The sequence below is a fragment of the Limulus polyphemus genome, unplaced genomic scaffold (assembly GCF_000517525.1).
Source record: "Limulus polyphemus unplaced genomic scaffold, Limulus_polyphemus-2.1.2 Scaffold3984, whole genome shotgun sequence".
Taxonomy (NCBI): domain Eukaryota; kingdom Metazoa; phylum Arthropoda; class Merostomata; order Xiphosura; family Limulidae; genus Limulus; species Limulus polyphemus.
In genome coordinates, this window is record NW_013669594.1 from 51,018 (window position 1) to 67,618 (window position 16,601).

Consider the following 16,601-nt stretch of genomic DNA (forward strand, 5'->3'; position numbering starts at 1 on the left):
CCGGATCGGCAATCATAGCGATGGCTGATGGCAAGTGTCAAATTATAGCCAACTCTGCATGATTGAAAATTGTATAGATACTGCAGTTAGAGAAGGCATCCTTGAAGCTGAATATAAGGAGTTGCAAGAATCGTGCAAGCAGGAGATGGTGAGGCAAAACTTTCATAGCTAAATATTTTATATAGAAAATGGTTTCAGATAAAGTATGCAGCAGCGACGGCCCACCAGAGCTTAGGATCGTCACAATGGAAACTGGTTGTAGAAGTGTCACGATCCAAACTCCATCAGAAATGGAGAGGAAGGTATAATTGTTGATTAACACGTTTTCAACCTTGTAGAACGTGCAGAATGTCAGTAAGAGGAAATCTGGCCAGCTGCAGCAAAACTGTGACCAGCCTTACTATGATGGAGGGGGGGGGGATATAAAACTAAGAAATATTAATGTTTATTTGTATACATATCCTATTATATCACGACACATTGTCTTATATTTGCATTGAATTTATATTTCTGCACTTATCCTGCGTAAAGTTCATGTGGTTATCTCTGCACACGGCTTTAAAAATTAAAAATAAAGAAAATTATTAATTTAGAAAGGGGGGGATAAGGATATTCGATACAAGATAGGTAGCTTAAGGTTTGAGAAATAGTGTTGACATTATTTTCTCAAGCTACAAATCCCCATTTTGACTCCATGTCTAAAAGCTGTAATATTCGGGAGAGTTAAAATGGGGATTTGTAGTTTGAGAAATAGTGTTGACATTATTTTCTCAAGCTACAAATCCCCATTTTGACTCCATGTCTAAAAGCTGTAATATTCGGGAGAGTTAAAATGGGGATTTGTAGTTTGAGAAATAGTGTTGACATTATTTTCTCAAGCTACAAATCCCCATTTTGACTCCATGTCTAAAAGCTGTAATATTCGGGAGAGTTAAAATGGGGATTTGTAGTTTGAGGAAATAATGTTAACACTGTGTCTCAAGCCTTAAGCTTGTTTGTTTCATTTTTTCGCGATTGCATTTTCACTTTAGACAAACCTGTCTTATTTCTGTAATTTTTTTTAATTCCTTTTTATATTAAGTTTTTAAAATAACTTTAATATTGGGTTCAGCTTACAAGTTTTTGTTTAACTGACTTTAAGAGTTGTATATCAACACTGACTTTCAATTAAGGTTATTTCAACAGATTAAGATAACGTTTAACTGATTTCTAGCTGAATGGGGGGAAGAATTTTTGTATTTATTCTTTTTTTCAACTATCTTCAATTCTAAATCTAAAAACATGTTCCAATCAAAACGTTATATCAATCAAACGCGCGTTTTTCGAAAGCATCTCGGTAACGGTTAATTTACCTATTAACTACTCATTCATCACCTAAACGAGGTGTTTTTAGCTTTATTTCATGTTCCGAGTGCCACCCATCTGTATTCTGTAATGATTGTTAGCATCCTTCTCGTTAATCAGCTGCTCTGATTACACAATTAAATTTTACCTTTTCTTAACAGTTTTGATTACGAAAGTTGATTAATCAGTACTTCGGATGTCTGGTTGTTGGTGAGGTTTCATGTTTTATTGCCGAAGACAAACGTTTAGTTTTATACCCTGGATCGTACTTGGTTACTTTAACGTCCAAGCTCATATTAACAATAATGAACTGGCAAGTGTCGTTTTTGTCGCTTTATGATATCCACTGCAATTACTTACAGCTAGCAACACTAATAATGACGGAAGAAATTTCCACACATTAGTGGAAAACATAAGTCAATAGATGGCGCTGCACAACCAAGTTTTAATAAATATAGTTCAGTGACAGTAAAGTTCTATTCTAGAACATGGACGTATTATATAGCCAACATTATTAGCTCCTTACGAAAGAAAATTAACCTTCGTACTAGTTTTACATTCATCATAAATTACCCCTTTTATAATGTGGGGGGAGAAAACGTGGAACTAGAACAAATTTGATTAAATATCAAGCACTTTATATTAAATTTGTTGTATATTTTATCTAATAACGGCCCATATACAGTTGGATTCAGTGTGAAAATCCTTTATCAAACTTCGTCACTCGGTTCCCAAGAATACAGAAAACGGGTGTTTCTACGGTAAGCAAAGAAAAAAAAAACACTCGTCAGAAACTCATTGGAAGCAGTGTTATGGAACGGTACAAAATCTCGGTTCTATTTATTTTTTAAATAAAACTCTGTAACGTTTATAGATTAAAATGAATCTCTGTCTAAATATCCAAAACGACTTCTACAAGCGTGCTATAATTACTTAGTTTACTAGATCCGAGGTTAAATACTTGCATTTCTAATCTTGATAAGATATTAAGTAAACGGTAAATACGTCATTCTTATTACACAGATAAATGGAGTCGATTATTTAAAAGCAAACATATTATACAGTTATTGAACAAAAACTTCCGGACAAAGTTTCACGCGATGTGGTATTCCAGTTTCTGGTTACTTAAGGCACAATATCTTACCATAAAACAGATTACAATTATTTATTAACTGAAATGCATATGAATATAAAGATAATGGTATCTGGGATAGCAGAATTAAAAAAGAAAAAAGGTAACCATGGAACCCATTCTGATACATTTTTGCTGAAAAGTGACTCCCTGAGTTTTGTTAACAATCAAAAGGCCTTTAAATACCGTAATCATGGTGAATGTTTAAAGGTGTAGAAAATAACGGAGGTGCCACATCAAGTAAACAATGACCGTGGGGACGAGGGTGGGGGTTAATTCCAAACGTTTGTAACGATAGGTGTGTATGTATGTGAATCGGCCAAAACAAAGTATACGTCCCTAAAGTTTTTTTTCACCGATACAATATCCAATCAACTATAGACTTTGGCACCCTGGTGTTAAATATATTCATTACATCGTATACTAAGGTTATATTGTACATAAAATTGTTTCTGGACAACCAGTCTGTCACAATCACCTCTTTGTTCAGTGAGATTTCATGAAAACAACAAAATATTCACATGTACGTCTTAACGTACTTTTGTTATATTTGCATTTTAGTAACCCTAGACAGTTTCGAGAATCAGTGAGCCGGTCCCTGGTATCGAAGAGGTTGAGGAACGTAGTTATAGGCTACATCCTTAATATAACGTGTAGACTTGTCGTATGTTAAGCATAATTATACCGGCAGGAAAGACTTTAAAAAAAGGTATACTAATTAATATTCTAGTTACATGATACGAATTGACTTTCTATTTGAGCAGTCTTCATTGAAATTATTTAATATCTAAATGACCTAAAACATTTGTTCTAGCCACTAGGTGGAGTACTGATGTCTATTTTCTAGAATATTTCTTTACTGTTCAGGGACCGTTAAGTTAGTATAAACTTTTAGATCTAAGATACAGAAACTTCAGTACCTGAATTTCTTTGTTTTCTTTCCTAAACTGTCAGTTCCAGCATTCTGTTCATTTTCCTTCAAGTCTCTATGGCTTCTTTCCCGAAAGCCATAATTCCTGGGAACCAGAGTGTCTTGAGGTTTACCAACTATTCTAACTCCGTCTTCTAAGTTGGTTCGTTTCAGGTTTTTATAATTCACTTTGTAACCATTTTGAACGCTAGTCAATCTCACCGAGTCGTGACCTCCTTCCTTTACACATTCCTCGTGGACCTGGCAGGAAGTGAAACAAGAACCATCATTTCCTGATTGGTTCATAATTCTTCTTTTTCTTTTTAAACTTTGTTTCTTCTGCGACGAAGCAGTTTTATCTTTTCTCAACCCATTAAACTTTGCAAACGTTGCACTTGCCCTACTAGCATCCTCCACTACTCCACCATTAAACTTTACAAACGTTGCACTTGGCCTACTAGCATCCTCCACTACTCCACCATTAAACTTTACAAACGTTGCACTTGGCCTACTAGCATCCTCCACTACTCCACCATTAAACTTTACAAACGTTGCACTTGCCCTACTAGCATCCTCCACTACTCCACCACTAGATTTACGTTTCTTTCCTTCATGAATGCTTTCCAAATCTTCGACTTTTTCTAAACCCATTTCATGCAAAGCCAGTCTGGTTACCACTCGTTTGGCAGATGGAATTTGTCTTAACCATCTGGATTTCCTTCTGAGGCTAATGGAATGGTAAAACTTGTTCATAGTTTTAGATTCACCTCTATGATAAAGATGTTGGGGAACATCAGGTGCTGAAGAGTTGATATTTGGGTCAAATTTTTTTCTTCCTCTTTTTGTCGGAGGAACCGAGTATTCACCACATCCACTCAGTTTTGGTTTAACGGTCTCGCTGAAATCGGTTATCAGTTCCTGATAATCGCAATGTTCGAAGTTAAAATCATCACAGAACTTTTGAAAAAGGTCTTTAACACGCACGTTATTGGGATCTTCGAGTTTCAGGTCATTTTCTCTGTCTAAAGAGTTCAAAAACACGGTTTGGACAAGATCCTCAACCACTTCTCGAATAGCAGGATCGCAGCTGTAATTTGTAGGTTTGGGCGAAACGACAAGACAACTGTTTTTATTTTTAGCGATGTTACCTTCTCTTTCTTCCCCTGCTGTCCGACAATCTGAAGTTCCTGAAATGTCGCATTTTTCTCTATTTTTTACAGTTCTTTTTTTAAATCTCTTGCATTTTACTTCAGTGATCATTCCGTTTTCAATACTGGCATACACCGATAATGCAGACACCTTTCGGTTCTTAATGGGAATTTCACATTGAATATCTTGATTTTCTGACATATTATTAACGTTGTTGACTTGTCTCTTACTGCATTTCCTTTTTCTAATGCCAGAATCTAGGCTCTTGACAATACTGTTTTGTAAAACGTCTTCAGTAACTTTACAGTTGTCTTCCTCTAGTTTCAATGTGTTTAGGGATTCATTATCATCCTCTTTGTTTTCATCATCATTTTCTTCATTGTCCTGAGTTTGTTTCCTGGAAACATCTTGCGTGATTGTGGACATCTTATTTTCCAAACTAATGACATCCGAACATACCTGATGTTCACTTGTTTGTTTTCCCTCCTCATTGCTGGTGCTTCCGGTACTAAGTGGAATTCTTTCTTCAAATGAAGAGGTCTTGAATTCGTCAGAAGAAGAAGCGCCATCTCTGTGTTTAAAAGTTTCCACTTGATCTTCCTTCGAAGAGTTATTTGATTGACCAACACGTTCCGTTTCAGTCAACGATATAAACCTGAAGGAATCTGTAGTATTGAATGAATGATCTAAAGGAGGATCATCATGACATGTTTCTTTACAATGAATATCATCTTTAACAACGCTCTTAAAACATGAAGAAAGAGCCACGACGTTTACATCTTCCTGTGTGTCAGATGATTTGTCCCAGTGTTCAGAGACGTCTACGTTACTAGTTTTATTATCGGGATTCTGGGAAGTGTCACCGTGGGATGATGTGTTCCAATGTTCAGAAACGTCTACGTTACTAGTTATATTATCGGGATTCTGGGAATTGTCACCGCGGGATGATGTGTTCCAATGTTCAGAAACGTCTACGTTACTAGTTGTTATATTATCGGGATTTTGGGAATTGCTGCAACGTTCAGAAACATCAACACCAACTGTTATATTATCGGGATTCTGGGAATTGTCACAGTGGGATGATGTGTTCCAATGTTCAAAAACGTCTACGTTACTAGTTGTTATATTATCGGGATTCTGGGAATTGCTGCAACGTTCAGAAACATCAACACCAACTGTTATATTATCGGGATTCTGGGAATTGTCACCGTGGGATGATGTGTTCCAGTGTTCAGAAACGTCTACGTTACTAGTTGTTATATTATCGGGATTCTGGGAATTGTCACCGCGGGATGATGTGTTCCAGTGTTCAGGAACGTCTACGTTACTAGTTATATTATCGGGATTCTGGGAATTGTCACCGTGGGATGATGTGTTCCAGTGTTTAGAAACGTTTACGTTACTAGTTGTTATATTATCGGGATTCTGGGAATTGTCACAGTGGGATGATGTGTTCCAGTGTTTAGAAACGTCTACGTTACTAGTTGTTATATTATCGGGATTCTGGGAATTGTCACAGTGGGATGATGTGTTCCAGTGTTCAGAAACGTCAACACTAGTGATATTATGGGAAGTCTGAAGATTGTTCGATCTAATTCCTTCTATCTGATATCTAGACTGTTCAACCCCTGCCTCGGGACTAAAGATTTTAGCCAACTTAGGTGACCAGAGTTCGGTTTCTAAAGCATTATAGAGAGATTTAGTTTCAGAAGAACTTTCATCAACTAATATATCCAAACCACGAGCTGCTAACAAGGAGTCCTGTCCAGTCTCGGACGGGACCACTAAAGTAACATCTTCGGAAAGAGGAGGACTGTGTTTTTGTGTTTGCTGATGGTCAGGAAGATCAACTACCCCACTTTCTTCCGATTTCTCCTTGCAAGAAAGGCTCACAGGCTGATATTTTTCAGAAAACAAATTACCATTTTCCTCCTCCCAAAGACACACCGATTCTTTATCTACTTTTAGATTTCGTTTAAACCCCCGTTCTTGAAGATAATGTTGGCAGATCTCGCTACCAAACAGTTGTCTGGCTTTGGTGAAAACGTTTTTTGGAAGTTGATTGACGTCAACGGAATACGAGTTTCCTATTTTACTCCGGCTCTTTCTCAACATTTCTTCATTCCTACTCACATCTCTCGGCTGCTGTCTTTCTGATTTGCCTCTCTGATGCACATGCAACATTTAGGAAAGGAAAACCGTAGAAGTACTGATATCAATAGAGATATTGACGTTTCTTTCATCCGCCGCTACTTGTTTATCGTTGCTAGGACACAAGTTCGTGCACATTTGAAAACGACTGGAGTAAAGTGACCTTCACGAGTAAGTGGCGCCTGGCACGTTGTTTTCACAGGCGCCTTTCATGTCCTTTTTTTTTTCTTCTATCTCTGATTTAGTCAGTTTAGATATGTGCAGACGAGCTGTTTGAAATAGTCATTCCAACACGTTTAGAACCTCAGCATCTAAAGACGAAGAATAAATAAATAAATGAAAAAAAATGTCTAGAATCCAATCAAACTATTTACACAAAAATCAAATGTGTAACTCAAAATTAATTTGATAAAGATTATTCGTAGTTTGAGTTAGAAATTCGGTAAATAGAAACATCTAGTAATAAACTATTAAAATTATGGACAGTCGATGTTCAATTAAAATACAACTAACATAAAACAAACATTTTCAAATATCACCGTTTTTTACTTCCTTAACTCTTAGTTTGTTTGTTTCAACTGTTTGTTTTAAGTTAAGCACAAAGCTGCACAATGGGCTATCTGTGCTCTGCCCACCACGGGTATCGAAACCCGGTTTCTAGCGTTGCAAGTCCGCAGATATATCGCTGTGCTACTGGGGGGTTTTTTCAACTGTCCGAAAAGAGTGATTTAGATCTCTGTTAAGCAGAAAATGCTGAAGTCTGTCATTAGCTGTCCCGTTGGACACGTTACTGCAACGTAGGTATATGATGAACTGATTTTCCTCGTTAGGCTTAAGATATTCTATAATTCGTGCCACTAGGTGGCGTATCGTATAACCAATAAATGCCTGTTTACATGTGAATTTGTAAATGATATACGTCGCCATAGCATTTGATTTGTATATTTCACTTTGAAGTCCAACGTTATGGCGATTGTACTTCATTTTTGAACTGATTTGCCTCGTTAGGCTTAAGATATTCTATAATTCATGTCACTAGGTGGCGTATCGTGTAACCAATAAATGCCTGTTTACATGTGAATTTGTAAATGATATACGTCGCCATAGCATTGGATTTGTATATTTCACTTTGAAGTCCAACGCTATGGCGATCGTACTTCATTTCAGGCATTATAAAACTTAAAGATTTGATTTTCACTATAAAAAAAAATAGCCTAATCTGCTCAGAAACATAATCATGTCTACTTCAAACTGAGAACTCTACTCTTTGCTGTTATTAGCTTCACGTCTTATTTATCTATGAATATATTTTCTTCACACAAACGTAAATTTCAGCGAAGAAAAGACGAAATAACTTGTTTTAGCTCAGAATGGATTCATCATTAAATTTTGAAATGGTTTCATATCTGTAAGTTCTCAGGCTGGGAACAAGTTTTTATATTGCTTCAAGTTTTTTTTTGCACTTTAAGGACTTAAGTTTTTCGGATATTGGCAAAAATCTACACAAGGATATCCGACCAACAACTCTTGAATAACCGAATAGTGGGATTTGACTGCCACTCTTGTAATGCAACTACGTTCGCTGTCCAGATTGATCGTGTTTTTAGCTTTTTTTTTACTTCTATTAAATTTTTTAGTGGTTTTTTCACTGACCGATTATAGCACACTCTGGTATTTTTTTATTCTACCATGTTTTTATAATTTTTATTTTTGATATTTCCCCTCTTTTGTGCAGATAGTCTTAGTGTTTTGCGTCATAAAGCATCAACCAAGCCAAAGTGCGAAGCGCGATTTTGGAGCATAGAGACTTAAACCACGGATCCTCGTATCCACAGTCCGGTATCCATTTTTAATGTCGTGTTAGCAGTTATCCTGGCACACCGCCAGAGGGCGCTACACTGTTGACCTCGGGAAGGGGGAGGCGATGACATAGCTTCATAATGTGCCACCAGGGGGGGATTACGTAATAGTTCAATACTGTAGGTCTGTACGAGGGGAAACTCCTATTATCTCGGTGTTTGTCTGTAATTTTATATGCTACGAGACTGAAGTCAATATATTCAGCATTGTACACCAATTTACCGTCGAAGAAAAGATTATGGTGATCACAAGACTATTTTAAAAGTGCATGAGATTCCCTCATCACTGAGCTTCTGGAAACTGTAACTTAAGGAGAACTGTGTGATAACATCTTTAACTTATTCCTGTTACTATAGTTCTAAATTTTCGTAAATCTTGTTTCAACAGAAGTATAACGATGATATACACTTACTCGGATGTACCATACTTGTATGAAAGTTAATATGTTTCAGTTTGTTATTTGTAAATATGAAAGGTTATTATGCTGTCAACTTGTCAGAGGAATTTTGTCCTTGGGATGCAACTGAAGAACACTGTCTGAACCGTAAGATGGACGATACTGATATTTCTTTACGTGCCTAAACTATTACACCCTCAAAATATTAGGCTATGTACATATCTTTGTGTTATATTTGTAAAATTGTATTTGAACGACAAATGTGATTTCTGGAAAGTGTTAACTTATAAGTATAAAATAACCTCCTGGTGAACCGTCAAATATTGAGAATGTACGTTTAGCTTTCTGTATTATATTAAGTTCAGTGACGTACACATTTTCGTTCTTCGTTGTCAGAGTTAATGTACAGTGGACACAGTTTGTTTTGGTTGTGAAGTTTAACTTAAAATGAAAGAGTAAACCCAATGTTTCAGTATATGCGATACTTTACAAGTATTGAAGATAACAGGTCAGTTTTAACCTGTAGAGGAGTGGTATGTGAAGGTCAAGATCTAATGTTCAACACTATGGGGAGGGGGACTGTCAATTTAGTTACGGATTTCAAGTGCAGGATATGCTTTCTATAGTTTCTAAAATAAAGAAACTGACCCTTATGTTTCACTTATGGCTATTTATTTTATGTGACTAATAACGTGTTAGAACAAGTATATATCGTAGTTATTATTATTACATTGGGCTGTAAGTCAGTATAAACATGTTTGATTTATAAAATGTGAAATACTATCTTTTATCGTGAGAAACAATTTCACAGTATATTTAATAACTCTTTGATAAAGTCGTTTCATTGATAGAATCTGATAAATTTAACTGTTGATCTTTGATTAAATGTAGATTGAACAATTTTATTCAACATGTTACAAGAATGATGTTTCATTAAGATAACTGATTCTTGTTTGTTCTTTCTTCAGTACTTGTAAAATAGGGTACACTTGTTCAGCGTATGTATTAATAAGATTTAATTTAACCTGTTTATTCAACTACTTTTCATGATTAACTATAGTGTTTAAGTATCAACATGAGAAATCTGTGCACATTTATTCTGCCAATCTAAATGTGATAAAACAAAATCTTATCGGATATCATCAGTGCCATGATAATGAAATCGATATGTAAACAAAATACAGGAGATATTAACACATCTATCAGTCTTATTATCATTGGTGAAAGGGACAGGATATTTATATTTGAAATGTTGCCCAGAAAGTTTCGAACTTTAGACTTTATTGTAGACTGATATTAAAAATTGGGATTAGGCTAAGTAAATACAACAGATTATAGTTGAATCGATTTTTCATCTTCAATTATTCTGGGCTGATTGACACAGTCTGAACTTCTGACCAGTTGTCGGGTACAGAATGGAGTAGAAAGTATGCAATAATTGTACTCTGACTGAAATGTTCTGTTCAATATCGTGAATACACATTTACTGTTTTGTCACTATATAAAGTGAAATAACTATGTTCACTGACTTTTAAATTCAGTGACATACAAAAACGGTAATTATAATGTTTTCTATATAAACTTCATGTTCACCATACTTTAATTACCGTTTTTGTATGTCACTGATAATGTTTTCTATATAAACTTCATGTTCACAATACTTTAATTACCGTTCTTGTATGTCACTGATAATGTTTTCTATATAAACTTCATGTTCACAATACTTTAATTACAGGTTTTGTATGTCACTGATAATGTTTTCTATATAAACTTCATGTTCACCATACTTTGTACAGTTTGAACTGTCTATTTTTCAATGTTAAGTATAACGTAAATACATAGATAATGACAAGTTATTATAATTGAATTTTCTTTTATGCAAAATAGACTTGGCCAACTAGGAAGTGACCTTTTCTCATTATCCACGTGTTGATCAATGACTATTTTCTCCTTTCTATAACTTTTTTCTCTGTCTACTCTTCCCACGTGATGGACGAGCTTTGTATTTCTTAACAGACAAAGATTAATTAGCTTGACGTCAGTGATGCTCGTGTGTAGGATATTTCATAATAGTGTTTACAGTTTCAATATTTTATGAAATTTTAAATGAAAATGGATGGATAAACAGTAAGCCATTCATTTATTATATTTAGTTGTAGCCAAATAATTAGTCTCATTCAAATATTGGATAACATGTATGTTAGATTAGATGTCTCGCTGACTTGTGAAAGTGTAACAGCAGGTGTCTTATGGAACATTGTCTGAAAGAAGCTACGAACACTTTAGACACTTACTCGACACTTTCACAAGATTTGTGCACGTGAAAGAAGTTTGGAGGTATGTTTGCCAGTGATCAACTACCTGATTGTACATCTTCAATCTGGATCCGAGTCGTATCTGGTACCTATTGGATCTGTATTCACTTTGGTTGAGTAGAATATTTTGATTCATTAGGTCTGTCTCCACATAATCTCAACATAAGAAAATCATCAAGAAAAACCGTCCAACATATACTTACAACAAAAATATCCATCCACACCTAGAAAGTAGTTACATGGACATACAACAGACAGTACTACTTATATAGATTAGTGAACGTGTACGATATCGATAGCTCTTGACGAAGCTGTAATAGCGAAATATTGAGCTAATAAAGTTACATTCTGGAGATATAGATCGTGATTTTATTTACGTTTAATGTTTACCACGTAAATTGTTTTTCGGTCTAACTTAAACTTATATATAAAATATGTATTTTCTCAATTGCGAGAGAAGCACGAGGAAGTACGTTACAAAGTAATCTATAACGTATAAATGTAGGAATGGTATACGTTTTATAATATCTCCAGGAGACGGAGAACAATACACAGGAAGATTAAGTTATTTTATTGTTTCTATGGAGATACAAAACAAGATACTTCCAAAATGGCCCTCTATCGGACTAATAAATAACTAATGAATTTGTAGCATGGAGTCAACCGGTTCAATCTGATTATCAGATACAATTTTAAGCTCGTATAAAGAACGGCTTTCTCGAGATGTCTCCTAATATGTAAAAATCTACAACAGATGATTTTAAGCTATGTTAAAAAAAAAGATCTATAACTTTATGTCCGTTAAAGGGTTCGTAAAAATTAGATTAAGAAATGAACAGTGTATCTATTTAATGGTTCGTTGATCAGATATTAAGTTAACCCGATACTAAATGGTTTTAAAAACTTCGAGTGTCTATAATGATCAAACAAATTTTCTATATCTATGTCTACACTTGATAAAACTTTGTAATTTGCGTTTAACACCAGAATCGTAGACTTCATATCTGACGTACTAATGACGTAATATTTCCCCGTATAAACCAACCATCATATTTAATACGAATTAACTTGCACTAGGGTTTCTTGTTACTATGGGGTCATATTGACTCGTGGATGGATGGTGTACGTTCGTTACAAATCCTTTTAAAAACTCAGCCATCGTAAAAAAACAAAACAAAGAAACTTTCACTAAGTAGTCCTAAGCTTTAAATTTACATAACCAACATTTCCAATCGTTGCTTACACAGTCACTGGAATAACAATGATTGAAGTTAGTTCAGGTAACATTATGATGGTACAGATGGCGTTCATTATTGGCTTTTTTAAAAAAGAAAGGTTTGAAGGATAAAGCCAGTTATATCGCTTTAACCAAGTTTTTCCACTTTTCTTGGCTAGGTATCGTAAAACTGATAAATTCAAAATTATATTAAATGGAAAAACTAAAATAGCTTTGGAACATCAGACCTGAAATAAACTAAGCTTTTTATTTATTTCTTTACATCAGACCTGAAATAAACGAAGCTTTTTGTTTATTTCTTTACATCAGACCTGAAATAAACGAAGCTTTTTGTTTATTTCTTTACATCAGACCTGAAATAAACGAAGCTTTTTGTTTATTTCTTTACATCAGACCTGAAATAAACTAAGCTTTTTGTTTATTTCTTTACATCAGACCTGAAATAAACGAAGCTTTTTGTTTATTTCTTTACATCAGACCTGAAATAAACGAAGCTTTTTGTTTATTACTTTCACTCTTGAAACTGAGTCATGCATGGCCTATTAGTGAGCGGGCCGGAAAGTGAACCTGAGGGTTGACGGTTAGTGTCCCGTTGCTACAAAATCGTGCTTCGCGCTGTCGGACCGTGGATGTGTTATAAGAGTGACGGTCAGATCTCACTAATCGATTAGTGCTGTTGACAAGCTGCTTTCTCTCTAGTCTGTTACTTTCATATTGTGAGCACTTGGCGCGTGTAACCCTTTGTGTATGTAGCTTTCAAATTAGTCTTCGGATTTACAACGCTAAAATCAGGGGTTCTATTCCCCTCGGTGAACACAGCAGATAGCCCGATGAGATTTTGCTATAAGAAAACACATTTCATACAACATCTCGCCCCCTGGTGGCACAGCGGTATGTCTTCAGACTTACAAAACCGGGTTTCGATACCCGTGGTGGGCAGAACACAGATAGCCTATTTTGTAGCTTTGTGCTTAGCTACAGAAAAGAAACTCTTTCCAATTAATCAATTCAAATATCAGTAGCACATCTTCATAAACTAGCCCCAACGTGAGTATGATCCTTAACGTAAAGTTCGAGGTATGGACCAGAAGAGAGGTCAAAATTCTGGTCAGAAACTAAACCAGGATAATAATTTTTACTATTTTGGCAAATAAAAACTTTTTGTTTGATCCGAAGAGCAGTTCAGCATACTTGTTATATTTTGGATATTTCTGGATGAAATGCAAACTTACAAATTCGAACTCGATGATCTAACGAACCTAGAACACTAAAATCTGAGGTTCGATTCCCGCTGTGAACAGAGCACAGCCAACCCACTGTGTACTAAAACAAACAAATCTACTAGAATACCTACTAAAGATGTACAATAATAATTACAATTATTAATAAATAGCCTTAATTATGAGTAACTGACATACTCCTAGCGGCGAGAACTGCTAAATATAAAAATCTTAATTATAATTTTTTGAAGTATTATTAAAACTGTTTGTGTATGTTTCTCTTAAATATTGACCCAATAAAACTACTACGTTAAGTAGAGCCTAAAACTCGGTTCAGTCATCTGTTTAGCGAAACAAATGCTATTCAAAGGTTATTTCTCTAAGTGGGTACGAGAGTATCTGTAGTTCCTTGGTGAGTGGGTGTGAGAGTATTTATGGCTCCTCGGTGAGTGGGTTGAGAGTATTTATGGCTCCTCGGTGAGTGGGTGTGAGAGTATTTATGGTTCCTCGGTGAGTGGGTGTGAGAGTATTTATGGCTCCTCGGTGAGTGGGTGTGAGAGTATTTATGGTTCCTCGGTGAGTGGGTGTGAGAGTATTTATGGCTCCTCGGTGAGTGGGTGTGAGAGTGTTTATGGCTCCTCGGTGAGTGGGTGTGAGAGTGTTTATGGCTCCTCGGTGAGTGGGTGTGAGAGTATTTATGGCTCCTCGGTGAGTGGGTGTGAGAGTATCTGTAGTTTGAGTTTTGTAATATATCTATCATACCTGTTTTCATTTGACATTTTCCAGTTGGCACCTGTAAAGATGGATGGCATGCCAGGTAATTAACAATACTGTTCTGTAGGTTCTTAACGATCGTAAACACTATTTTGCGACAGTTGGGAATGAAGTAATACCAAAATGCCATGGAAATCACATTAGTGACGAATACGCCATTTCGACAAATTACGTCACGCACGTATCATTAAAATGATAAATATCCGATCTCGAGAAATCACGTCATCCACGTAACATTAAAGTTTGTTGCATCTAAGGTTGTTTACAGCGTTACTTAAGCATATCAACATGCCTAACAGTGGTAATAACTAAAAACGTAACATCTTCAAGTAAGACAAATCAACAGAAAATATGACACACGCGCTGAAAAAAAAAAAAAAGATTTTGTAAGAAGTTGGTTATCAATTAAGTCACAGATGTCGTTCTCTGGATAGAAAGAATACAAACATTAACTGTGTTCAGGTATCACCCTGCATGGGATATTAAAATACTCCAAAGAAATCAAAAACAACATTATAACATACAAAAAATACTGGACAGTAAAGTTTTACTGAAAGAATTTTTCAAAGAGATTTACCAAAATGTTTATTGTTTTTTTATTAGTGCATAAATAATAGCTCTGAAACGAAGTAACAAAACATTTATAATTCAATATATATACAAGATAGAATATATGAATATTTAATTTCATGTTGTAGAATGCATTGTACATAATATACTATTAATGCGAAGAAATGAAATATATAACAATTATCATTTTTAGTAACGAATAATGTCACTAGATGGCGCAACAGTAATCGTTACTCTGTCTGTGTAGTGAAAAGACCCACTTTGTTAACTATATTTATATTATGCAATAACACAAAAAAAGGCTAAGGAATACACTAGTGTCACTACTAGACCTCTGATAAAAGAACTTCAACGGTCTGATTACTTATGTACGATATATGATGCGTACATCTGGTTCACGATTCATATGCTTGCAATGTTTCGTCCACCGATATGTGTTTTCGCCAATTACTGTAAACGTGGGTAAATAAGTGGTATTAACACTTGTTGTTCAATAACATTAATTGTCATTAATCGATCTGTTACAGGGATAAAATAATGGGAGGCATACGTGAACAAATTGTTTAATATTACCCCTACTGTTATACGTCAACTCGATACTTACGTTTTTAGTTGTGGTGCAATAGACAACGATACCTGGGAATCGAACTACTTACAAATATTTCCTGTAACTCGGACGTTTTAACTTAAAGTCTTGATTTTTTTCACACACACATACACACGTCCTGGTCACGATATAACGCTAGGGGCGGTTGCTAACGTCCACTGATATCGGAGAAAACCGGCACGATACTAGTCTCTCTGACAACGAAACGCGCACTAAGGCTTCCTTTCGTAATATGTGTACCAGGAGATTTGGATAGTACACTTCTTTACCGCGAGAGGGAAGAGCAAAAACGTCATTGAAACGTCATCACTTTCGTTTGTTTTTGTTGTTTTATTTATTTATAATAATAATTGACGAGTCCAAAAACATTACATATATATATATACTTGATGAGTCCATAGTTTCGATTTTCTAGCTTCAGTAGTTGTTAGCCCTCCCTAACAACATAGTCCTCCCTAACAACATAGTCCTCCTTAACAACATAGTCCTCCCTAACAACAAAGTCCTCCCTAACAATAAAGTTCTCCCTAACAATAAAGTCCTCCCTAACAACAAAGTCCTCCCTAACAACATAGTCCTCCCTAACAACAAAGTCCTCCCTAACAACATAGTCCTCCCTAACAACATAGTCCTCCCTAACAACATAGTCTTCCCTAACAACATAGTCCTCTCTAACAACAAAGTTTACAAAAAGGAATGTTTTATTTGATTTTAAAAAAGAAAGAAAGTAAAAACAATCTGTCGTGGAAAGTTTACCATTCTCAAGTGGTGAAAAAAAGGCATTATATAAAACCCAAACTGCAACTATTTAACGAAAGAAGGCATTATATAAAATGTTTGGGCTTCAAAATACACCAGGATATCGTTCGGAATGCGAAGTTCTACAAATAAATAGCTCCAGTATGTTTACGGTCTTACTACGCTAAAATTCGGGG

General features: G+C 35.4%; 2 protein-coding genes across 2 annotated transcripts in view; both read right to left on the minus strand.

The window, feature by feature from the left end:
- LOC106470404 overlaps nt 1-1,639 on the minus strand; it is an 8,119-nt gene extending 6,480 nt beyond the window's left edge. The window contains exon 1 of the mRNA XM_013930959.2: nt 1,588-1,639. Coding sequence (XP_013786413.1) covers nt 1,588-1,639 — 52 coding nt within the window. The remainder of the gene's footprint in view (nt 1-1,587) is intronic.
- Nucleotides 1,640-3,389: 1,750 nt separating this feature from the next.
- On the minus strand, nt 3,390-15,880 carry LOC106470405. The gene is made up of 2 exons (XM_013930960.1): nt 15,664-15,880; nt 3,390-6,997 (listed from the first exon to the last, which is right to left on the minus strand). Exon 2 carries the CDS (start codon nt 6,717-6,719, stop codon nt 3,390-3,392), a length of 3,330 nt encoding a protein of 1,109 aa, XP_013786414.1. The 5' UTR covers nt 6,720-6,997; nt 15,664-15,880.
- Between the last annotated feature and the right edge of the window lie 721 nt (nt 15,881-16,601).

Coding starts and splice junctions, on each gene's coding strand:
- LOC106470405 (XM_013930960.1), bottom strand. CDS start 6,719: ATGTTGCATGTGCATCAGAGAGGCAAATCAGAAAGACAGCAGCCGAGA.